The sequence below is a fragment of the Sapajus apella genome, unplaced genomic scaffold (genome assembly GCF_009761245.1).
Source record: "Sapajus apella isolate SASKATOON/1434 unplaced genomic scaffold, GSC_monkey_1.0 scaffold55, whole genome shotgun sequence".
NCBI lineage: Eukaryota > Metazoa > Chordata > Mammalia > Primates > Cebidae > Sapajus > Sapajus apella.
The window spans coordinates 7,571,997-7,597,856 of record NW_022436995.1 but is presented as its reverse complement, the minus strand read 5'-3'; the positions used below and the strand labels follow the sequence as shown (position 1 = coordinate 7,597,856).

General features: G+C 53.7%; 1 protein-coding gene and 1 long non-coding RNA gene across 2 annotated transcripts in view; both read right to left on the bottom strand.

The window, feature by feature from the left end:
* The window catches only part of SMAD6 (SMAD family member 6), an 82,653-nt gene extending 59,246 nt beyond the window's left edge, over positions 1–23,407 (bottom strand). The window contains exons 1-3 of the mRNA XM_032244590.1: positions 21,444–23,407; positions 13,841–13,897; positions 9,419–9,496 (exon numbers count right to left, since the gene is read on the bottom strand). Of these exons, the coding sequence (XP_032100481.1) occupies positions 9,419–9,496; positions 13,841–13,897; positions 21,444–22,239 (931 nt within the window). The 5' untranslated portion in view covers positions 22,240–23,407. The remainder of the gene's footprint in view (positions 1–9,418; positions 9,497–13,840; positions 13,898–21,443) is intronic.
* On the bottom strand, positions 5,520–9,409 carry LOC116527579. Its single transcript, XR_004258616.1, has 2 exons — positions 8,145–9,409; positions 5,520–8,025 (listed from the first exon to the last, which is right to left on the bottom strand). It is a non-coding gene; the product is annotated as an uncharacterized LOC116527579 (long non-coding RNA).
* Positions 23,408–25,860: the final 2,453 nt, after the last annotated feature.

The window sequence follows — 25,860 nt, the reverse complement described above, 5'->3', positions numbered from 1 at the left end:
CCCCACCCCAACCCCTCTCCCAATTCTTCCCCCACTGACCACGTCTGCCCAGCAAAGCCCCTCACCTTAGCTGCCTCCCATGGCTGCTGAGGAGCCAAATGGTGCCCCGACCCCCCCCAATTTCAGCCTGTGTGACGGAGCTGGCCTCCCCGCCTTCTTCCCCACCTGGCACGGAAGGCCTCCCAGCCCAGCTTCTCCTGGCTCTGTCCAGCACCGGCACTAACCCAGACAACTCGAAGAGATCAAAATGACTGTGAGGCCCCTATCTCTGAGCTCCCACCTCTCCTTTTCAAGATCAATTAAAGGCTTGGCAATGATTCACCTTGCAGTCTGGGATGGTGGCTTTGACGTCCGCTCCAGACATGAGACCTCTGTTTTTCCAAATCTAGAAACTGCTACCAAATGGTGAGGGTAGGGGCCCTCCCTGGGGTCAGAGCAGCCCCTGCTTTGCAGAGACGCCAGCCCCAAGGTCTTACCCTCTCTGGCAGGGGTGCCAGGCCCTGACTGGGGGGCATGGGGAAACGGCCCATGAATATCAGGAATTCCTTCCACAAAGGACAACTGGAAAAGCAATGCACCTCTGCTTCCCTTGGCAGCCAAGGGCCACGGAGGAAAAATGTTTAATATAAAAACATCTGACAAAGTGCCTTCAGGATATATTTTCTGCATCAAAGAAGTAGCTCTTGGCAACAGCCACTCTACCCTGACAAGGAAACTTTCGAGCCCGGTTCCCGATTGTTACAGACGCCCGGGGAAAGCATGCCAGTGGGGATGGGAGGAGGCGGACCGTGGAGCCCGGCAGGCAGATGGTTGTGATTAGGCTGGACGCAACCAAGTACATTTTCTGGAATTTCAGGTCTCCTCAGACAACCTGCTAGGCCCCCTAATGATGCAGGCCGCCAGTGTACAGTGAGGGGTAGGGGCCATCTGCAGCCAGCCCTGGACAGGCACCTGACACCCCACCTCACCAGCAGCCTCCCCTCAGAAGCCCACCCACTTGCCATCTCACTGGTCATTCATTTATCCATTCAGTAACCAGCCAATGAGCAGAGCTGTAGGGGACTCAGGTGATCATTGTTCATGCTCAGTCTCAGGTACTATGGGACACAGACGCCCCAGAAGCTCAAGAACTGTGTTTGCATCCTGAATCTTCCAGGGCTAGCAAGCGTGCCTCATCAGACACTGAGGAACCCAGCAAGCGCCAGACTGCCTGGGTTTTAATCCCAGCTCTATTGCTTTCTAGCTAGGTGACCTTGGGCAAGTTACTTAACCTCTCTGAGCCTGTTATTTCTTCCTTTAATTAGGCTGATGAAAGTGGCTTCCTCAGAGGGTTGTAGGGAATAGTCCATGAATAAATGTATTTACGGCCCTCAGAATACCTGGCACGGAGCACTGTGTTAGCTGTGATTATTAAACATGTGTGATGATCTTTGTCTTTATGCTCTCTCTCTGGATCTCTTTGTCCCAGGCAAAAATTCATTCATTCATTCATTCATTCATTATTCCACAATGACTCCCTGCTGTGAGCTAGGTACAGTACTAGAAGCTGGATGAGGTCCTTCAGGACCAAGTGTATCCCACAGTTCCCCGGTCTCCATGACCATGATCCCTCGGTTCCAGTTCATTCCTCTAGTGTTCAGGACAATCACTCTGGATTCATCTTTCCCCATTCCTCCATCTCTCGCATATTTACCTTCCAGCCACAAACTCTTAGAACATATGGCATTCCATGCATGCCTCCTCGCTTTTGCAAAGGTGTTCTTCCTACTTGAAAGGATATCTATCTGTAGCCTGTTCTCCTCGTGGCGAATTCTTAGTCATTCTGCAAAACCCAACTCAGAATCACCTTCTCTGTCAACGTGAATACCCCCTGAACACTCCCATCCCCACCCCAACAGAGTCCCCAGTTCTGAGCACATCTCGAGGGCGGCACTTAGCATGATGAGTCACCACAGTTTGTTTGCTGTCTGCCTCCTTCTAGACCAACAGCTCTTGGAGGGTAAGGCCCAGCCTTTCTCTATTTTGTATTGTCTGCCACTGGCATGCAGGAGATTATTTTTCCCCTTTTTTATAGTAGATTCTTCTTTTTTATTTTTTAATGTTTTTTTTCTTGATTCATTTTCTTAGAGGCAGGGTCTTGTTCTGTCGCTCAGGTTGGATCAGAGTGCAGTGGTGCTCACTTCAGCCTCCAACTCCTCAGCTCAAGTGATCCTCCCATCTCAATGGCTGGGACTACAGGTGTGTAGTCCATGGCCGGCTGATTTTTAAATTTTTTTAAGAGGCAGGGTCCTGCTATGTTGGCCCCGGCTGGTCTCAAACTCGCAGGCTCCAGCAATCCTCCTGCCTCAGCCACACATGCACAAGCTACCATGCTTGGCTGCAGTAGGTCCTGAATAATAAATGTTCAATACACTGACTTGTCATTCAAAAGCCCACACTCAGGAAACACAATAGCCCTGAGGTCCTTTGTCTGAGGCCATGGGGAGTCTAAAAGCTCTGTTACCGCTGCTGAGTCAGTTGCCCTCTCTGGACATTCCAAATATACCTCCACTCCAGTCCCCAAGCTTTAGTGCCTTGGGGTGGAGGGGTGGAGGGGTGGAGGGCCAACACACTGATCCCCTCCCTCCTCATGACTTTGTTCCATGCCACCATTGTGCTTTTGGACAATGACAGGAGAAGCTAAGATGCCCCAGGCCAGAAGCCCTAGCTCTATGACTACTCCCCATCCCAAGGCCTGGGAGCTGGTACCTACAGCCTGCAACACATCAGCACCAAGGAGCCCCTGAGATCAGTGACCCAGTGGACCCAATACACAGCTTAGCAAACGGAGACCAGAGAGGCGAAGAATTTGCCTGAGGTCACACGGCAGGGAATGGGCACAGCTAAGCCTAGAATCCACTCTGGCACATTGCTTCTTGGCAGACACGGGTTGGCTGGGCCCTCCTTCAGCTGCCTGTTCCCCCGGGACTGCTCTGGTCACTCCCTTCACTCCTGCTGACCGCCCCTGACACCTCTACCTCAGCCCAGGAAGAATGGGTACTGGGAGATGCTCACGAGGAGTTAGGAAGGGAAGGCACTTTTTTTTTCTCCCTTTGGTTGGTCAAAGCTAGAAAGACACATGGCAGGGGTCTGATGTGAGTAGTAAATACTGTCCGTTTGGAACTGGAGCTGAATGCTCCTTCTCCCCCACCCATTTCTGAGTTGGAAATGGCAGGCTGGTGCTGGCCAGAATCGGTGTCAGTCTGACAACCTGTCCACCGCCTCTGGGCTGGAGCCTGACCTCTGGGGATACGCAGAGTGGGCACAGGTCACACCCGAGGGCCACCTCTTAAACCCATGGGGGCCAGGCCAGGTTCAGGTCTGACGGTTTCAGGGCACCATTCACCCCAGATGAAATACCCTTCCTGCTCTCCAAAACCTAAAGAAACATTCTTTTCAGCTAAAATGCATTGTATCCCCTGCCCTCCTGCTTTCTCTGTGAAAGCTCTGCACACAGTGCCCCAGGCCCACAGGCAATGAGCATGTCATGTGACAGGTTTTGGCATCATCATGTGACCCCAACGTTCTGCAGGCCCTGTCTATCGGTCAGGTGTGATCACCCCATGAAAATTCACTGAGCTGGGCACTTATATGTGCACTCTGCATATTTAGAAAAAAGTTAAAATAAAATCTTTCCCGGGTCCTGGCCTCCACCCCTCTCGCCTCCCACCAACATCTGGCGCTTTGCTTCCCAGTCCCTTGAAACTCCTCTGGTTTCTCAACATCAAGCTCTCTTCACGCCTCCAGGTCCTTGCACTTGCTATTCTTTCTACCTGGAATGCTCCAAATCCTGTCTTTCTGACTTCCATTCATTCTTTAAAACCCAACATGGATATCGCCTCTTCCAGGAAGTCTTCCTGAGCTACCTCCCTACCAAGCCAAGAGTTGATCACTAATCCCTTCTTCCTCTGGACTGTCTGTTGTCACTGTTTGTGTCTTTACCTACCTGTGAATAACTTGAGGGCAGAAATAAAGTAACTTTTATCTCTGTACCCCTAGCCCTATGCACAGTGCCTGGAACATTGCAATGGCCACCCCCAGCACATACAGTGTGCCAGGCCTTGGCTGACTCAAAGGCATCATCTCATTTAACCCTCACCACTAGGAATACGTTGTTATATCATCCCATTTTACAGGTGAGAAAACTGAGGGACAAAGCAGCTGAGAGGCTCTCCCAAGGTCACACAACTAATAGATGGCAAGCTCAAGGCTTGATCGCTGGGCATAAGGGTGCAGAGCCCATGCCCTTCGGCCCACGCAGCTATTGGGACTCAGAACACACTGAATGTGCTGAACCGCACACCTCGGGACACAGAACCCTAGAGTCTGTTACATGAGGGTGTCGAATGAGAGCACTGGGTCCCTGTAATCAAGAAAGCAGCAGGAAATGACACTGCACACATACACTCCTCTACCAGCTTCAGCAGGCACCGACGATGACACCAGACAGGACCGACCCCAAGTGACCCCTGAAATGGCAAATGGCAGGCACAGTTCCTATCACGTGGTGGGTGGGTAAGCAGTATGGACCCACCTAGGTTGCAACCCTAGGTGGGTCCACACAGCTGTGCTTGCTGGGTGGCTCTGAGCCAGTCTCCCAACCTCCCTGAGCCTCTGTTCCCAAACTCTGCCACCTTACACAACGCAACAATCTACAGCATGATCTGTGCCCTCAAGGAGCTTACGGTCCGGTTGGTGGAGGAAAGACACTTCCATCCAGCTCAGCCCCCAACTCTCCATGTAGTCTAACGTGGCTCCCTTCCTTCCCTGGGAATTCTCCTTTCTAAACTGAGGGGCCGGAGGCCAGCTCTCAATAACACAGCTCTAAAGAAACCCACATGCTGTGAGTACTGAGATCCCAGGCACACACGGCCAAGGTCCCAGAAAGGACTGCCCCATCTCAGTGATGTGCAGTGTATACGTGCCCTGCATACAGCTGGACGGTGTGACTACCCAGCTCCCACCCTGAGGGCTCTGCCCCATGTTCCACAACAGGCAGCCCCACCCTCTTCCCCAAGCCAGACCCTGCCAGGGACAAAGTATCTCATTTAACCCTCATCATTAGGGGTATGTTGGTATTACCATCCTCATTTCACAGGTGAGAAAACTGAGGGGCAGGGTGCTTAATAAAGCACCTGAATGGTCACCTTACAGGTTCTAGAATAAGAGTACAGGGGAGCCACTGTCCTAAAGAAGCTTGCCCAGTGACCTGTCCCCAGCCCCGAAGCAGGGAGTCAGGCAGGCCTGGGTGCTTCAGCAGCTCCACCACATCAGGTTCCTGCTAAGTGACTCAGAGCTCACCCAGCCCGGCCTGGCCAGGGCTCCTTCCCTCACCCAAGGCTTAAAGCTCCTTATGACATGTTCGTTGTTTTTCTAGGCTGGATTCAGAGATGCTGAGAGAACCCTGCCCTCTGCCACCAGCCTTTCTCGGAGCTGCCATTCCTTCATCCTGCAATCCTGAGATTTATGGCATGTTCTAATTTAAAGTTGGGAAAAAAAAAAAGTGTGCCTACCAGCCACTCACACCTTAGTATGAATTTCTTAAACTAGCTTCTCTTCTTTTCTTCCCCAAACTAAACTGAAATCAAGCAAATGGAAGAGGAATAGAAATACTGCCTGGCAGAGGCCTTGGACAGGCAGGGGACAGCACCCCAGGCCCTGAATTAGGCGAGGAAACCAGAGTGCCAGAGTTCTGAAGGGACTCCAAAAGTTCTAGGCTTTTAATTTTTCCCAAATCCCATCGAAGACTCCAGGTGTAAGGTCTTCGGATTTGGTAAAAGCTCTGCATTCTAGCCTTCCTCCACCACTTCCCTCCCCAGTGACCTTGGTGAAGCCACTTGCCCCCTCTACACTGTTTAGTGGAGATCACGTATCCAAATTGGGAGCTGACATAGAGATCAAATAAAGGTTTTCCATCAACTACTCAGCAGAGAGCTGAAGCAAGTGTGTCTCCCTTCCTGCGGCCCCTCGCTCTGCCCACTCAAGCATCCTTGCCTGCCCACGCATGGGACTAAGCCTCAAGAACCCCACCATTCCCCTAAGTGGCCTCAACAACAGGACACGGAAGTAAAGCAGAGACCATGGAGCTGGATAAAACACAGAGTCCCAGGCCCAGCACTGGGGTTGTCCTCCTGGGGGACAAACAAGGGCAATCTCCATCGTGGGGCTGCAGAGACCCTGTTTGAGGATGACATCCATCCCAGGACACCGAGGGTGACAAGGCTCTCGGGATCGGCAGACCGCCAGGACACAGGGAGATGGAGGGCCAGGCAGCCAAGTGGTGTGATCTCCGGGTGGTCCGCAGGTTTGTCCAGTGGTGGCCTGGAAGGGCATGGAGCCGCCCTGCACCCTTGCTAGGCTCCTCATCCCTTTCCCCGGTACTTAAATCAGGACAGGTGCCCCCAGGCTCCTTGTGATCATTTTACTTTGCTCCTGCCGGGTCTAGCTTGGGGAAGGGGATGAGGGCACTTGTGGAACGCTGGGCGGGGCTTCTCAGGGTGGGAGCTGGGAAGTCACACTGTCGAGGCTTACATTCCAAGCCTGCCACTTACATTATGGGCAGTTGGTCCAGCAATGAACCTCAGTTTCCTCCTCTATGAAATGGGGAGAATCACACCTGTCTCACTGGGTCATGGAAAGAAATCACTGAAATGAAGAATGCTGGAGCTTAGCAAAGTGCCTGACACATAGTGAGTGTCGATAAATGTCAACTGCTGTCATCATCAGCACCATCATCATTTGTCCTTAGACATCAAATACCCTGGCCTGGCCCAACATATGGTGCCTACCTCTGCCTCTTACCTTTCTGACTTCACCTCCGGCCCCGCCCTCCCACACAATCTTGCATTCCATCTTGCAGGAAGATTCATGCCTTCACCACCCACCAAGACCTGTCACCCCCAGGCCATTTCCCTTCCTGAATATGTCCTCCAGTGTGACAGCCAGCACACCCCCATGTCTGTGGGCTCCCAGTAGGCAGGTGGGCAGCTTAACCCACAGGACCTCAGATCCCCATAGCACAGAGCAAGCTGGGAAAGCTAACAGTGGGCCCTCAGGAGAGAGGGGACATTCTATGCATGGCATCTCTGGAAGGGACTGGGAGGACACAAAGGGAAACACTCCACTCAAATACTGAGGCCACCCAGAATTCAGACCTAAGTCCTTCAAGACCTCACTCAATGTCCTTGGCATACGAAATCCCCAATTTCTTCCCCAAAGCCTTCTACCCCTTAGAATTCTAAGTCATTGGATACATTTCCAACACAGTCCTTTTGCACCATCAAGAGTGGCTGGGACCTTCTTACTAACCAGTACCAGAGACTGCTCTGGGATATCCGGGCAGAAATCTCAGAAACAGGCCCAGTGAGGCCCAAAGTCAACAAAACGAATGGCCTAGGGGTCTCTAGAGACCTCCCAGCCTCCAGATTGAGGGAGGGGCCTTCTGCCAGTGCTTGGGGGTCTGGTCCTTCTAGCCTGAGCCACACCAGGCTCCCTCTGGAATGGCTGGGATCAAATAAGACTACATCTGCAAACACCTTAAAACTGTTAAGATGTGTGTGTGTACGTGAACATGTGCGCGCGCGCACACACACACACACACCACGGACTTTCTGACATTAGCAATTGGGAGAAAGAGGATGTCAAAAAATTACCCATCTGTCCAGCCAACCAATGCCAACGCAATCCATCTGAATCAAGTATACTCTGAGGGCTGGCAGTGACATAAAGTCATAAATTCAGAAATACTTTTAAGCGCCTTGCTTCAAAATTATATGTGGCTTTCATTCATGTAGGTACAGAGGAAAAAGAAAGGGTTGAAATTTTAACTTGTGTTCATCTGGTTGGTCTTTGAGAGGAAGAAATTAGAGAAGGAAGTACCCTAATTGGGTGGGCCACTAGAGACCAGAAGGCATTGAGGGGTAAGACCCAGAAGGCCTGGACCCCAGCATCACCTGGACCCCAGTACCACCTGGACCCCAGCATCACCTGGACCCCAGCACCACCTGGACCCCAGCATCACCTGGACCCCAGCATCACAGGGACCCCAGCATCACAGGGACCCCAGCACCACCTGGACCCCAGCATCACCTGGACCCCAGCATCACCTGGACCCCAGTACCAGGTTGCCCACTGTGGAACCCTGTGTGGCAAGTCACATTCCTGCTTCTGCTTCCAGCCTCTCCATCTTTGCAACAACCTACTCTTGTAAGCTCCCCTGCCTCGGTGAGAAGGGAATGGATGGGCAAAGGCTCTGGGCTGGGGAAATGCCCAGGCAGCCGTGAGCAGCCAGAGCTGCATTATCCTTAAGAGTTGCAGAGAGTCTATATCAAGAATGATGGAACTTTACAGAAATACATTTATCGAAGGTGCATTTGGCCCTTGCAGAAAAGTGGGAGACAAACAGTGATGGGGAGCACAGGCCCTGGAGGCAAACAGCCTGCGGCTGCTCCCGGAGAATGCACATAAAGGGAGCTGAGTGGCGTGTCCGGCCATGGCATACCAATAAATGGCTACGATGACTGCAGCTGCTGCCATGCATGGATGTGGACAAGGGAAGAATGGCTCCGACGGAGACACGCAGCCAGCCAGCCATACCCACTAGGGATGCAGCCCCAGCCTGAGGGGCTGTCAGTCCCAGCCAGCACACCCCCAGGCCACAAGCCCACCAGCCATGCTCCCAAAAGGGCCCCACAGACCTTGCCCCTGGTCCTCGATGTCCCCAGTCCAACACCAGCCTCTCATTTCTCAAGGAAAGTTTGATTCGGGTATTCCTCCAGATACGGGGGTCCCCACAACCAGCTTCTAACTGCAGGGGCTAGAGGACTCCAAACCAGGGTTCCCTTGGCTTCTATCCCAGCCTCCGCTGCTCAGGGAGAGACACAGAAACCACTGGCCTTTGCCAGACTCCTCACTTGCCAGATCCTCCCTGCAAGTTCATTCAGCCGGCTTCATTTCCCCCAATCTTCTAACCCTTCACATCAGTCCCTCCCCCAGAGTGGGGACAGGAGGAAGATAAACGTGTAACACAGCACTTTGCTGCCTCTCGCAGCGGGGGAAGAGGATCCTTACTAAAACAAGAGATGGAGAGCTGTGCTGGGCTTCTATCCTTTCCAAGAGAGACAAGACAGAGACAACTGGTTAAAACGTGGTAGGCAGGGGCTTTAAAAGTTATCTTCAAGTTTCACTCGCACGAACTGTTCTTAACCCCAAGAACACCAGCGAGTGAAACACGGGCAATCTTCCCATCCAAAGATTTGGAGGAGAAGGGAAACAAAAAGAAGAGGGGAAGTCAACAAGCCCCCCACCAAGCCCCCTCCGCAGCAGTCCCCTTTGATAAATTTCAACACCACAGCAATGGACAAGAAGAAAAACTGCCGACCTGAGAATTCACCCGGAGCAGTGATGAGGGAGTTGGTGGCCTCTGTTTCAGTGTAAGACAGTGTGGAATCAGACAGATCTGTGGGAGGAAAGAAAAAGAGAACTTAGTTGGCCGTGGGGCAGCACGCTCTTTCTGCTTCTTTCTCATGCATCTGTGTATGTGTGCACGTGTGTGGATGTGTGTGCTTGCAAAGGGCAGCATGTCCCTCCCGACTTTCCGATGTCACCCTGTAACCCCACCTCAGGGTCACCCCAGACCAGACCAGCCAGCCCAGGAGCTCTTCTGGAAAATGCTGACTAGTGAAGCTGGTACCTGAAAACGTTGCAATTGCCCTGACCACAGAAATAGCCCAAGTTCAGGGGACAGAGCAAGTAGCAACTTGGAGCCTCCGTGGGTAAGGTTAAATTAAGCCCCTAAACAATTCATAGTTGCTATTCTTAATTACAACCATTAAAATTCTTGAAGCTGTTCCTTCTTGCTTCCTTCCTTCCTTTCTTCCTTCCTTCCTTCCTCCCTCCCGCTGGAGCTGGGGAAACTGTTTTAACAAGTCACCAGCCATCCTCACTCTGTCCTGCTTACACCCCTCTAATTAAGGGCTCAAGCGTTTGCTCCCCAGATTAACTTTGTTTTTTCCCTCCCCTCCCCCACTCCCTGACACCCAAACCTGCTCACAGAGCAACTTTCAAAGCCTGGACTGTTTTTCTCAGGGCATTCTTCTTTTTTAAAATTGTACATTGTTGGTTTTCCTCTGTCTGCAGTACAGCTAGATAAGAAAGAGAAATTCTTTTGCACATTTTCTCTAGAACACTGAGCTGCTGGCTTGGCAAGCCAATGGCTTTTGGGACAGGTAGACTTGGAACATTTTTCCTGGGCCTGTGCCTCTGCTACCAGCAATGGGTGTTGTCCCTGTTAAGGGACAGGCCTGTCCAGGCGTTAGATGGCCTACAGCACATTCATCTTCTCACCTAGCACAACCCAGGACCGGCTCAGGTGGCCCCACCTGGCCCAGCAGAGCTACCCCAGGCGAGGGATTCTGGGATGGAACCGTTCGCCTAGGCCCTCACTAGCTGGAATTCCATTTGATCCTGCAGGAATTTTTTTCCTTTTACCACATGGCTTGAGGAGCCGGAAGATAAAACATTAACCAATTTGGCCTTTTTTTCCCCCCTCTCTCGTTCCCACTTGCCAGATGCTGACTGGGTGTTCTGGGTTTTATTTTGTTTTTTGCTCTCATGTGATCACAGAGGCTTAGAAGTGAACTGGCTTTTTGTTTATGAAAAAGCAACAATGCAAGGAAGAGACATTATTTCCCAAAAAATAACCTGGGACTATTTATCAGGGAATGAAAAAGTTATCTGCTGGTGAAACATTTAGGAGAAAAATAAGGACGCACAGAAAAAGCTTTAAAACAAACAAACAAACAAAACCTCAATGCTCAAGTGGGAACTTCTTAAAAGAGTGTTGCTTTTAATACCTAATGTTCCCAAAGTGCTCTGTGCCCAGAGCCCCGCTGCCACTTCTCATTTGAAGCAGCAACCTCACAAGCCGAGTCCTATTTCTCAGTGAACTGCCTTACAGCCAACACAGACAGCATTGTGAGGTTTCCAGAAGAGTGGGAACGACAGGCGGTTTCCACCTTTCACAGCTAGGAAGTCCCTAACACGCCCGTGCCAAACCCTCACATCTAGTGTTTCTAGTGAGGCCCTGGACAGTGTCTCCATGGCTGCTGTGCAGAAGAACGTTCCCAGCCTCCATCGCTGCTCAAGCCTTGAGGATGGAGAGCTCCCCCTGCAAGCTGGAGCCCCAGGTTTGGGTCCCCACCTCCCGAAGTGATTGACTATTAGTCAAGCAACATCAGGGCTCAACAGCTTTAGCTATAAAGGGCTAGAGGTTAACATTTTCAGCTGTGTGAACTATACACTCTCTTCCGCAACCACACAACTCTGCCGCAGCCATGGACAAAATGGAAATGGACAAGCCTGGCTGCATGCCAGTCAAACTCTACTTCCGGACACCAAAATTGGAATTTCATGTCATTTTCAGGTGTCACAAACTAGTATGCTTCTTTTGATTTTTTGTTTAACGACTTCAAAAATAAAAGCCATTCTCAACTTGCAAGGCATATACAAACAGGTGACGGGCTGAGCCGTTTGACCACCGGTAAGTGTCACTTCCTCTTTCTGGGCCTCAGTGGTTTCATTCGTAAAATCATGGGAACAACTGCTGGTTTCCACATGGTCACTCTGCAGGGCTGGACAGTGTCCTGATTTTTGCTGCTTTATCACAGGCTGACTGACAAACCTTCAGGGCGATGATCCTTGACATTCAAACTGAGGTGCTAAGAACTTTCACTAAGAACTTTTGAGGGTTTTCTTCTCTAATGGAACCGGGGATCTTGCAAACAACTAGTGCAATTATGCTGACTTAGAAAATGCTGAGACGGGCCTACGAGGGAAAGACAGCGAGCCACGGACCTGAGTGGGGGCTGCTCTGAGTTTGTGCCTCAACCCTGCTGTTCATTAGCTGGGCAGCTCCTCGCCCTCAGTCAGCCTGATGCTTCATCTCTTACATGACAAGGTCCCACCAGAGAATCTCTCCAGTTCCCCAGAGAGCTAAGGCTCCCCGACACATGGGACAATCCTACTTCTGGAACAAACAACAGGGTGGCCACCATGGTTTGGCTGCCGCACACCCTCATGGGACAGCCTCTGCCCACCTAGCCTGAGAAGGTCACACTCCTGAAGGGGCTGGTGGGCATGCCTGACTTCACAGCGGGTGAGGGGTCTGGAAGGAAAACTGGGGCAGATGCCTGAACATCTACGACACTAAGAAGTGACCTCCCAGGTGATGCTGACACGCTGCTGGGAGGAGGCCCTTACCAAAAACCAAACACAACCCAGTAAAAGTGGTCACTTGGTGGAAAGTTTCAGCATCGTGGCCACGCCATCTGACTTTTAAAGCTTTGGTCCCGTGGGACTGCTCAGGCCACACAGCTGCTCTCCTGGTACTGTCAGGGCCAAACTAACTTGCCCCATGATCAAGATCCTGTAGACTCCATCGCTTCTCTGCCTTAGAACCCATGCTCTGAACTCCCACTAGAGGAAACAGAGAGCCAAGTAATCTCCACTTTTATTTTCTTTCTTTTAGAGATGGGGTCTTGCTGTCACCCAGGCTGGAGGGCAGTGCCACAATCATACCTCACTGCAGCCTCGAACTCCTGGGCTTAAATGATCCTCCCACCTCAGCCTCCTAAGTAGCTAGGATTACAGGCCTGAGCCACCACATCCAGCTAATTTTTGTATGTTTTATAGAGATGGGTCTTGCTATGTTGCCCAGGCTGGTCTGAAACTCCTGGCTTCAAGCAATTCTCCCATCTTAGCCTCCTAAAATGCTGGGATTACAGGCATGAGCCATCATTCCCAGCCACAATCTCTACTTTTTTTTTTTTTTTTTTTTGAGACAAGAGTTTCACTCACTCTGTAGCCCAGACTGCAGTGCAGTGGTGTGACCTCAGCTCACTGCAACCTCTGCCTCCCAGGTTCATGCAATTCTCCTGCCTCAGCCTCCCAAGTAGCTGGGATTACAGCTACTTGGGACCATGTGCACCACCATGCCTGGCTAGTATTTGTATTTTTAGTAGAGACGGGGTTTCACCATTTGGCCAGCCTGGTCTCAAACTCCTGACCTCAAGCGATTTGCCCGCCTCAGCCTCTCAAAGTGCTGGGATTATAGGTGTGAGCCAACAATCTCTACTTTCGAAACCACTTGCATCTACCCCAGAATATGGGCTGATCACCTGGGCTCAAGGTTTTACAGAACGCACGTTCTGCCTCTGAATGGGAGTTGTCTAAAATGACATTACCAACTCCACTAAACTCACCTAGGGGACAGCGCACGCCAGGGGCTTTGTGTACCAATATACATTCCTTTCTAACACTCCGACTGTTGTTTCTGCTCAAGTGAACATCTTGGCTTAAAAAGGGGGAAAATATACAGCTCCTCCCTACAAAGACTTCATGCCCAACCTATTTGTCATACTACTAATTAATACACTCGAAAGGAGAATAACCCAAGGCTGGGGGTGGCCCGAGACAGACAGAAGAGGCACAGAAATACCAACCCACCTCCAGTGAGATACTTAAGTCAAAACCCATTCATCTCCGACAGGCCCATGTTTAAAGGTCACCGAGAGGCTAATGATGAGCCGTGGAATTCTAGATGTAAATAGCCTGCTGCAGAAGCTGGGTCTGCTTTGGCCCAACTGTGGGAGGGTCTGTATAACTTCACCCCACTTCACAGCAACCAGCCCGGCTTCCACCCCTCCCCTCCAGCCCTCCAGCCCGGAAGCTGGACAGACCCTGGGCTGAAGGGGAGCCAGTGAGGGACACACCTCCGCGAGGGGAGGAAGGAGGGCACACTTACCCAGTGGCTTGTACTCGTCGCGAGGAGACAGCCGAGAATAGGGAGGTGGTGGAGATTCTGGAAGACAGAAGACAGCGTGTCACTGCCAGGGTGGGGGAACTCACACCTCAGGTTCTACATGCTTTTAATTATTGGTTTCCTCCAATAGTAAACTCAGCCTCCAGGAAGCCCTCCCTCCCCACTTTGTCCCACCTCCTCTGCTGCCCAAATCCCCTCAACAGTTAAAGCCACAGGCTTGGGGCGCAGACAGATATGGGCTCAATCCCAGCTCTGCCAGCTTTGGCTGTGTGACCTCAAGCAAGTTCCTTTGCCTCTCTGAGCCTGTTTCCTCAGCTCTAAAATGAGGATAATAATCATCTAGACCTCCCAGGTTTGCTGGGATAATGTACGTAAAATGCTTAGTGCAGCTCTTGGCACTGTTGAGAAACACCTCCACAAACAGTAACTGTTATTACTTTAACAAGAGAAACGTGAGTGCAGGGGAAGTCAGAGCCAGGACTGCCAGGTAAAACACCGAATGCTCAGTTACACTTGAATTTTGGATCAACATGGCATCACTTTGTAGTATGGCTGTGTCCCCTTCAATACCGGGGGCATGCATACACTAAGATACGGTGTGTGGTTTATCGGACACTCAAATTTAACTGGGCATCCTGCATTTTATTTGCTAAATTTGGCAAGCCTAGTCAGAGCCAAGTGTGAGTGCAAAGGCCCAGACACGGAAACTCATGTCCAAACAAGCTGCATGAGAGCTAGCATTCCTAGGTGCAGGGGAGGACAGTGGAAAGAGTTAGGACCCAAAAGGCCAAACCCAGCTATGTCAACAGGAGGCCTTAAGCCAGTCACTTCCAGCTCCTGGCCTCAGTCTCCCCTTTTGCAAAGGACAGGGGTGAAACACAAGCTCTCTATAGCTCAGACACTACGATTCCTTATTGTCTATGATATTTTTCTTTGGGTTTCCTTTCATTTGCCTAAAATACTCCTCCTTAAAAACATATACTTTGCCTTCAGAAGAATTCCTTAGCTTCTTGCTTTACGGGAAGTAACAATTTACTAAACTAAGTAACAATTTGCATGAATGAAATGACCCCTCATTTTCTGTAAATGAAACTAAACACAATCAAATCGCAAACTAAAACAAACTCTCAGTGGTAATAAACTGGTAATAACTATTATTAGGTGGGTATCAGTAATGACACAAGGGGTAATAAGTGTTTTTCCCAATTGTAATAGGGCACAATTAGTTGTAGGAGCATTTGTTTTGCTCCGTACACCCAGTGAGGCTTCTCCTCTTCCCTACCCTGGCTTTTCCAGCTCCCAGTTACTTCCAACAAAGTGAAGGCTCTGAGGTTTAGAAACAGACTTTCTGTGACCAGATGTTAGGGAGAAGGAAACACGAATCAGAGAGTAGCCTCTGAAAGAGCCGTTTTCCTGGTGCCTACCTTGTATCCCACTCCCTGCCAATCACTTTCCATTTTATTTATTGTATTTTATTGTTTCAGACCTCAGGTACAGAGTAGTTAATCATGCTCATCAGGCACCTATTTTTATATCATCCTTTCTTAAAAAAACAAAAAATAAATGAGATGGCATTATTATCCCCATTTTACAGATGAGAAAACTGATTTGCGCATGTCCCCTGAGCCAGTCATGGCGGAGCTGGGATTCCAGTCCAGGCCTGACTCTGCTCTGCCACCTGCTGAGATGAATCAAGAGATGCCCTGTCTTACACCCCTTCATCCCCGCTGGGTCTGGGACACCACCTGCTCGCAACGTGCTCACTAAATATGGACAAAGGCAACTGGGATGAGGATAACGGTAAAGTTGAATGCACCTGTGGACAAAGACGTGCAGAAGGAGGACCTAGGGGTCCCTCAGGCCTAGAGGCCAGCCTTGAGTGAAGAGCAGCCTCTCAGAACAAGACGCAGGGTATAGGAAGGGCTGGAGTTCCACGAAGAAAGAGAATTGAGGCCAGTGCTCCCACCGTACAGAGGAGGAGACTGCAGCCCGGCGAGCGGAAGTGACCCCTCAGGAGTCAGGTACTGAGCCAGAACCAAAGCCAGGTCTCTGACCTCCATGCCCTTTCCGCGATCCCCATGAGCTTATCAGAAAGCCTGCAAATCCATAGGGTTACCTGTGCAAAAATCTGATTGGCTGAGGCCCAGGCCACACATGGCATGGAGCTCTGGACATCTGCCCCCCAGATTTGTCCCCAGAGGTGAAACAACAATGGGCAGTAGTGGCTGCAGTCAAGCCTCTGTAACCAATGCCAGCATCTCTTCAGGGCTGCTTGCCTGGGGCTCAAAAGGCGAAAGGCAGGAAGGGCTCATGAACTCCCACCTGGAAGAGCTACCTGGGCCTTGAGTTGTGACACTCACTACCCATGGCCATAGCTGAGTTGGGACTTCCAACGTTGTGAGATAGAAAGAAAATCCATGAACCTGAACCATGAGACATGCCAGCTAGTGGAGCACTGTAAAGCTCTCAGGAAGGACCTCACTAGGCTCCCACTATTGGCTCTGGCAAAATGCTTTGCACACAACTGTTTACCAACTGCAGAGACTGAAAGCTAATAATGAGATTCCATGATTCTTAAAAAGTATGAAGGCTTTAGACTCCACCCCACAACACGAGGATTTAGAGTGCCAGAGACAGAAGGGGCTTTGGGGTTCTCCCAACTCAACTCCTTTTTACTGATAGGAAAACTGAGGTCCCACTTGGTGAAGGACGTGCCCAAAAGGCCACACATGAAGGTAGGCTGCAGGCGTAACGGGGGAATAGGAGAGACCAGCTGGAAACCAGTATCAGGTAACCCTTTCCAAAAATTGAGATATAATTCACATACCCTAAGATTCATCCTTTTAAAATATACCATTTGGTGGTTTTTAGTATATTCACAGTGTTGTGCAACCATCAACCACAATCTAAACACATTTTTTTCATCAGAAAAAGAAACATCATCCCCATTAGAAGTCACTTCCTAGACCCCAACCCCAAAACTCTGGGTGACCACAAACCTACTTTCGTCTCGATGGGTTTGCCCATTTCTGGATATTTCATTTAAATGGAATCATACAACATATGGCCTTTGTGGCTGGCTGCTTCTTTCATGTGGGACAATCATCGTGGTTCATCCATGTCGTAGCATGTTTCGGTACTGTCCTTCATTCTTTTTCATGGCTGAACGATAGTCCATTCTTTGAATGTACCATATTCCGTTTACCCATTCATCAGCTAATGGACATTTGGGTTGCTTCCTCTCTTTGGCTGTTACAAATAATGTGCTATGAACACTACTGGGTACGAATCAGCTGCCACTCCCACAAAGCTGCGCCTCATGGACCTGGACTGACGGAGCCCCGGGATGTTACCTCAGGTGGGCACTCAGGTGGGACACGTGGTGGGTGAGACCAAAGGTCAGAAGAGAAACTGAGCTGCCACCAGGCCCTCTGTCCACTCTAGTACTTTTAGAAGTTGTGTTGATTTTAAAATAGCCAATATGCTCTAAATTTTAACAGGAGAACTTTTAGAGCACCACTTCTTTCTTCTGAAAGAAGTGGACCTGGTAAAGAGAAAATGAAAAGAGAGGGAGACTGGAAGACATCAGAAACTCCAGCCCCTTGGACATCCAGCCTGAGGCATCCACTTTAGGAATCTCCTCCAACTTCCTTCAGAAGCAGGAGCAGTCAGCCAGGGGCCAGTGCGCCAGAAGGTTCAGCTCAGCCCAGGCAAGCCTCTGGTTGGCCCCCAGGGGGTACTTAGCCTTTTGGGATCTAGACCTAAATTCTAAAGCCAGAAAAGAGTTCACAGCCTCTCCCAGTGCCTGGCAAAGTTTCAGTTTGGGACATTTACCTTCCACCCCCATCTCTGCAGCTCAGCATCTTGCTTAGGAAAAGATCCACATGCCTCCCGAGTTGCCAAGTCTCCCCCCTCCCAAAGAGGGGCTGTGGGGGGGGAGGGGGTCTCCTGAGTGCCCCTCCTTCCTGCCCCCGGAACCTGAAGACTCAACCCTAAGCCCCATGATGGGAGACGCAGAAAAGGAGCTCCTGGCACTTTAAGGCCGGCTGAGCCTAATTGCCCAGATTCCCCTGGCAGCCAGATAAACAGCGCGGCCGGCTGGCGCCAGCAAGAGGCAAACTGCACATTATCACCCCTTCCTCACCTCCAGGAGGAGCTAGGAGGAGCAGACAAGCAGGGCTAGGGGCCGCTGAGCTGGGCGGGGCGGGGGCTTGGAAGCCCAACTTGAAATTGATCTCATTTCAAAGGGATAATGCCAGGCCAAATAAAAGGAAAACTTTCTAGCCCATTCTAATTCCTATGGTCCTGGCCTGGGAACCCTGTGTTTTCCTAGGCGGCCTCCTCCAGTCGTTTAGAAGTTCTCTCTCTCGCTCTGTCTCTCTTCCCCGGGCGCAATTTGGATAATAGTAATTTACAGAATATAATTACAGAAAAAAAAAAAGTGGGGAAGCAAAGAGCAGGAGATTTATTCCAAAGTTAATGGATACTTTCAGGAGAAAGGAGCTCTATAAACACAGGTTAGAGCTGTGATTAAAGTATTTCTCCACATTTCCGTCCACATAGGCACCCACCGAGCTCAGCGAACTGGCTTTTCCTGGGACAGAAAGACACCCAAGGGGGAGGCAGAGCTGGGCCTGACTCCCACGGGCTGAGAGGCAAGGAGGCCCCCAGCCCGTGCCCAGCAGAGGCGGGTTCCCTGCTGAGGACCCCAATTTCTGAGACCAGCCTGGAGCAGAGCAGGGGACGGGAACGAGGCCTCTGTGGCCTGGCATCCGCACATCAGCCCTCAGGGATTCCCTCCAACCCCTTACTTTAGAGATGGGAAAAGAAGCCCAAAGGGGAAATTTGCCCCAAGGTTCCAAAGCAAGTTGACCCGGATGGAGAGTGGGCTCTGAACGGCAGGGGGTCCACACTGCCAATGAGGGGTCTCCTGTCACTGGGGCTCCCTGCAGTGGCCCGTGGAGGTGGGGGGGAGGGGTGTGACTGCTGCCAGGTGGGAGTCCCCCTTTGCCAGTGTTCCAGCGTACTTTGCTCGCTAGCTGTGTGCCTGCGCTGTGTGCGCGCGTCTGCCTGCCCGGTGCCCGGCCCTCTCCCCAGAGCCCTGGAAGGAGCAGTCTCCTTATCAGGACGCGCACGGCTGAGCCCCAGCTATGCGCCCGCCCAGTTACGGGAGCCAGGCTGGCGGCCAGGCGGCGGGGGCGGGGTGGGCAGCCCAGGGCTCCCCCAGCTCTCAGGCCAGCGGCACAGACTGGAAACTCTTCCCTGGCCATCGGTCCTCCCAGCTGTCCCTAGGGTGGCTGAATGGGGGCCCCCAGAGACCAGCAGCTAGCAAAGAGGAAAGGGAGGAGACTCGGGGTGCTGCAGCCCCCCCGCAACAGCGCCTCCTTCTGGGAGAAGGAAAAGAACCACGTCCTAAGGTTTAGATGGGGAGAACGTTCCCAGAGCCACCCCCACTGACCACCACGGTGGCTGACAGGGGAGATAACTCATCCAAAGGCAAGCTGCAGGTTACTAGCTGGGCAGAGCCCAGGACTAGGTCCATAGTTAAGAACCACTCCACCCCAGCTTGCCAGGTACCCCTTGACCTGTACCTGTCCAAGACCACCAAATGCAAACCAACACCCACGCCAACTCCTAGTCCAGGGAGTAGTAGCAGGAGTGGTTCTGTCCATTGCCTCCAACTTTTTCATACCTCCCCTCCCTGCTCACCCACCTGAGTGTGCCTGGCACCTTGACTCTGAGCTGGCTGGCTCCCTCTCCTCTGCCCCATCCTCCAAGGCCCTGCTTCAGGTTGGAGCTGCAGAGCTCCTGCAGGTGATCCTATTACATACACACCCACGGCCTTCTGGTAGCTCAGACCCACAGACCTGGCCCTGCACACTTCCCTTCTTCCCCCATCTCTTCCCCATAAATCCCCCAGGGGATTATGTTTCTTGAGGGCACAGATCGTACTCATATTTCCACTCTGCCAGCCACAGCACCCAGCACAGTGCCTGGCCCAGAGTAGTTGCTCAACAAACATTTGTTGGCACACTGAAGTGGCGAGAGAGAAAAACACCAGCCAGGGGCTTCTACAGAGTGGAATGGGCCCACTTAACAAAAGAAAAAGGTGGCCAGGAGCAAGACAGCCAACCACAAATAGGGTCTCCTTCCCCAGAGCCAGGGAGGAGGCAGAGTTCGAAGAGGAGAGAAAGCCACTTTCAGGGAAGCTGTCAGGAAGGGGAAAAGTACACAGAAACCCTGGCATGAGCCACAGCTCCAAGACTGCTCATGGCTCCTGAACTGGGCCTGGAGTGACCAGGAGGGGAGTGGGGTGCCTGATCAACACAGCCCCTCCTCACCCACCCCCATCAATGCCCTCTATTCAGGAAACATCACTGAAGAAAAGCCTCCTTTCCTCTCCAGAAACTACTCCACACACAAACAAGACACCTGGGACAAATGCACGATCCCAGGCCCACCTTCCCCTTCCAAAGTGAGAGTCGGGAGACCTACAATCTGACCTTCTACGAGCTCCCAACCTGGGTGCTGACTCTCCCCGGGGAAGCCAGAATGGAGGGACCCAGAGCCCTCCCGGGCTCCGTAGCCTGCGACTCCCTGACAGTCCCACTCCTGCAAAACCCCAGTGCCACCTCATGGATTCCCATACATCCCTCAGAGACCAGCTACAAGCTAACATGTGTGTTCCCCGCAGGGCAGAGTTCAGAGCAAGGCGAATGCAAGCTCCTGGCCTGCTGAGGCTTCCGCCTCTCTGGACCTGAGCGCCGGGGCCTGGCCAGGTGAGCAAGGCTGAGGGTGGAGTGTGGGCAGAGAATCTCAAGAGGAGAACGAAGTAGGGGGACAGTGCTCAGAGGTCATCACGTATCTGGCTTCTGTACCTACTCATAGATGCCCGCAAGACCCTCAACGCTATACAAAAGCTGAACAATGCGAGGAGGATGGAAGATCCTGGCACCTGACACCCAAGGGATGTGGGGAGTAATGGCATGTGGGAAATAAGCAGGGTGCTCTTTACTCCAGAGAGGCTACCCTGCAAAGCTTTGTCCAAAGTGTACAAAGGCATTAGTGAGATATTTGATGAACGCTTGATTCTAGCTGTGATTCGTGTACACCCAATTTCACAGCTTACAGCTACTTGGACATAGAAAAGCACAATGTGGGTATGGGCACATGCCTACAAATGCCAGAGGCCTGGGCACAGTCTGGGGCAGATTCTGGAATAGGGGTAGGAGGAGACAGCACCTACTTCTCCGACCTCTCGTCGGCCTGCCCTCTGCTTTCCCTGCCTACGAAGTTGGAGCCCACATCCTGGCCCTGAAACTGCACAGAGAAACTACGACGCACACCCTTTTAAGTTTGCCGGAGCCTCGAGATAAAGCTGCCACTTGATGTGTGTGCTGGGACACCCACTACCCTGGGCCGGGCTGAGACGCCTCCCCTAGGGGCTCCCACGCTCCAAGGACACCCGGGGGAGCACCCGCAGCTGCGCCGACCCGCAGGGCCACAGTTGGAGAGAAGGGCAAGGAAGGGGACCGGGAGGAGGAGCCGGGGACGCCCCCTCTCCCCGGCCGGCGCTCGCGCTCACCTGGCCCGCAGAGCCGGCTGAAGTGGTAGGGGTTGCAGCACACAGTGGGGCCGTCGGCGGCGGCGGCGAAGCTGTGGCAGCCGCACAGGGGCTTCAGCTCCACGGCGTGCTGCAGGTCGGGCCAGCGGAAGAGGCGGCCGAGCAGCAGCTGCGGCGGCGCGGGCTGGCCGCCCAGGCGGAGGTCGGCGCGCGGCACCAGCACGCAGCCGCCCAGCACGCCGCCGCGGGACTCCACCGCCTCCAGCAGCGTGTCCAGCGAGCGCTCCTTGAGCCGCTTCAGCAGCGAGTACGTGACGGCTTCGAGCTCCTGCTCCAGCAGCAGCAGCCGTGAGCGCGCTTCGCGACTCCGCCCGCCGCCCGCCGGCTCCAGGGCCGCGCCGGCCAGGGGGTCGCTGGCGTCCCGCTCCGAGAAGAGACAGCAGGTCACCGTCTCGCAGTCACTCTCGGGCAGCCAGCCCGGGCCTCCCGGCTCCGCCGCGTCCAGCAGGGAGCTCCCAGCGCCGGCCCCCGGCTCCGACAAGGGCCTGGGGGAGCCCCCCGCGCGCCGGCGCCTCCCCGCGCTCTGGGCGCCTCGCTGTCCCACTGCGTCCCGGGGCCGCCGCGGGTCTACCAGGCGGACTTCGGAGCGGCCGCAGCCGCCGCCCTCTCGTGCCCGCGGGGCCGGCTCAGCTCGGCTGCCCAAGCTCCCATCCTCGTCGCCGCCGCCGCCGTCGCCGTCGCCGCCTTCCTCCCGGTCGGGGACCACACGACTTCGCCAAAGTCGCCGCACCAGCCCCGAGCGTTTGGACCTGAACATACGATATCCTTTGGCGCCAGGGGTGGGGGGGAGGCGGTCTCCGATTACCGGGGGTCCGTTCCCTCAGCGAGGCGCCGGCTGCGCGGGTCGCAGCCCCACATGAAGCTCCGCCGCGGAGCGCCGCGCAGACCGCGCACAGCCTGTCGTCGAAGGGGCGCCGCAGGGCTGCAACATGAGGGAGCTCGCCGAGGCGGGACGGCCGGGAACACGCGCACGCCGAGCCGCAGTCCGCGCGCGGCCAGGGGCTACACGGACCGCAGCGGCGGGGCTGCTCGACAACTCCAGCGCCCGCGCTTTAGGGGGGCTGCAGGCGGCGCGCCGCCAGAAAGACCCCACATGGGCCGGCGAGCCTTCAAAAGTTGCGCGGCTGGTCCATGAGCACAAAGCGCTCGCGCCGAACTCCCAAATGTGTATGGAAAGCCTTGCCTTTTAAACCCAAGCGCTTAACTACATGGGCTTTTCCCGCAGGATCCGAAAGGCAGGCTTGTTGATACCCCCAGCTCCCTTCTTACGCCCTGCAAAAAGAAAAAAGGAAAAAAAAAAAAAAAGGAAAGAAAGAAAAGGAAATCCCAAACAAAACCTAAATCCCTGGATTTGCATGCACGAAAGGCCAACTCCGTCTCAGGTCCCAGGCGCTAGATGCACTTGGAGCAAGTTTCTCCTGGACGCGGGTGTCAGCACATGAGTGGAAGCTGTAAAAATCCCAAAGAGCTGCTGGGATCCTTAATTTAAAATGCAGTCCACCGAGGCAGAGGTCGCAGCCCGCCCCACGCTGCGCTCGGACGCTCCGGGCGCGGAGGCTGCCGAGGTCGCCCCTCCTCCCCCCTCCGCAAAAGTGCCTCCCGGTGGCCCCCGGGTCCCAGCGAGGTCTGGCGAGGCAGCGCCCGGCGGCTCTTTCTCTCGGCTCGGCTCCCTCGATCGCTCCCCCGCTCGGCTCTCTCTCTCTTTTTTGTTCTCCTCAAACGCACACTGAGGGCCCCCGGAGGAGCGCCGCGGAGTCATTGGCTGCCTCCCATCATATGCCAGTCTAGACACTTTGGCGGCTCCGCGGCGCTGATTGTTGCGCAAACAAGGTTTCAAGTTTCTTAACTCTTAAAGGAGAACACGTCCCATTGCAGGGCCCGAGGCTCCAAGGGGCCGGCTCCCGGGGCGGGCGGAGCTCGGGCCCCCGCCCCACACACCGCCCCGGCACCCCCGCCCCAGGCCTGACAGCACCCGCGGCCCGCTTTCGGATTTGCGTTGCGCCCCGGGCACGGATGCGAGCGAGCACACACACGCGCGCGGACACACACCACACACACACACACACACACACACACACACACAGGGTCACGCAAACCACGGGCAGGCGCGCGAGGGCTCGGCGGACGCTCTGAGACTCGGACGCAAACGGGGCGCTTTGCCCATCCCTGGCTTGTGCACGAGCTTACAAACACAGTTCGCACTTTAAAGTTGTCCCAAACCCCCATGCCGGGGCAGGCTAATAAAAACGGGTGTGCTTGTGCGTGCCTTCCTGGGCTGAGCCTCAGGAGCAGGGGCGGCTGATATGTGGGGGTGGCGGATCCCCCGTGACTGCAGGAGGGGCTCCACGCTCCTTGCAAAGTCGGGGGTCTCTCTGCCGGGCCAAACTGGGTGCTTAGGACGCTTTGCGCACGGTGGCTCCAGGCTCGCCCGGAGTGGGGAGATGGAGAGGGAGGGGTAGAGGCGGGGAGTGTCTACTCGCTGGCTCCTCTCGGTCGCCACGGCCCTCCCTCGGAGCGAGGCGGGCCGCTGGCCGGCCGGGCCCCCTTCAGCCTGGGTGCTTCCTCTCCCGTCCCCAGTTTACTCTCCGCACTTCAGAGACGGCTGTGGGCGAGGGATCGCGCTTTCCCTGGCGAGGTTTCCACGCAAACATGGGGGTGGGCGGCGGGAGGGATCGGGGGCGCGGCGGCAGTAGCCTGACGCCCGGCGCGGGAAGGGTTAAGGCCGCTCCTGCCCCTGGAGCCGGCGCGGCGGGGTACCTCCTCGGGCGCGCTCGCTCGTCCGAGGGTGGCAAAAGTTCAAGCTTGTAAAGTCGGGATTGGTCCCGCGCGGAGGGGAAAAAAGGCCTGGGCCCCCCTCTCCCCCCGGGCGCGGCGCCGATTGGCCAGACGGCGGGGCCGGCACCGCCCTCTCCCCCCGCGCGCGGCGGCCCCACCCACGGCGCGGCGCCCCGCCCCTTTCCGGGCTGGAGCCTGGCCGCGCGCTGAATGAAAGAAATTCCGCTACTCTCATTGGCCCGGGGCTGGGCGCCGTTCCCCCGCCTCGGCCTCGCGGCGCGGGCCAGCGGGTCTCCCTCGCGGGTGGCCACGCGTGGGCTGGCCCGGGGAGCGTGCGGCGGTACCAGCCCCCGGCCGGGCCCTGAGACTGTCTGCGCTGGGGGAGGAGTGGCATTTGCGAGGAGGATTCAGGACCATTTGCTGAGCGTACCTGAAGCCAGGTACTGTTCGCGCTGCGCTGTCTGGAAGTGGCAGCTGTTCCCCGAATTAAAGATCGGACTCGGAAACTTCCTCACGCCCATCTCCTACTACCTTGGCCAAATTAAATTAGCCGTCCTAGCCTCACTTCCTTATTGGAAACCGCGGATGAGGATGCCTGCCCTTCGTGCGTCACAGAACCATGAAGGTCCCAGGACATAGTGCAGGTTAAATGCACAAATCGCAAGCGAACAGCAGGATGACTTTTCACAAGTAAACAGACACACGTGATGTCACCAACACCCAAAAACCAGCGTGACCCGCACCCTAGAAGCCCGTCTTGTGTAAGTCACTTTTCGCTTTGGGGAAATTAATACATCTTAAAATACAAAGAGAAACTCAATGTATTTTCTTTTATCCCCGTGTCTGCTCTTTGAGTGTGGATTGCAGTAATAACAGTTCATGCTTATTGAGTCGTTACTGTGGGCAAGGTAATGTTCCAGGATTTGGCTGATTCTCACAACACTTAACATAGATACTATTATTAATATATAAGCACTGAACATCTTTACTATTATTTATCTACACTTACAGATGAGGAAAACTGAGGCACAGGAACGCCCTCATGTAACTTGCCAGTAAAACAAGGATGGCATTGGCAATGCTAACATGCTAAAACCAGAGGGGCATGAACCAGCACGCCTGCTCATCCTGGCTGGAAGTGGTGTGTAGGTCTGTGTTGCCAGATTACACTCTTCAAGAAGGGATTTCCAAACAGGCCCACCAGCTGAATCAAAGTGTCAGGGGTTGAGGTCCCCAGACTACAACATTTTGGGGATAGGTATGGTTGTTACTACCATTTTATTTTTATATTTTATTTATTTTGAGACAGGGTCTTGCTCTGTCCCCCATCTGGAGTGCAGTGGTGTGATCTCGGCTCACTGCAGCCTCTGCCTCCCGGGCTCAAGTGATTCTCGTGCCTCAGCCTCCTCCCAAGTAGCTGGAACTACAGGCTTGCACCACCATGCCTGGCTAATTCTTGTATTTATAGTAGAGATGGGGTTTCACCATGTTGGCCAGTCTGGTCTCGAACTCCTAACCTGAAGTGATCCACCCGCCTCGGCCTCACAAAGTGCTGGTATTATAGGTGAGAGAGTTACCACTAATTTGTAGATAAGGACACTGA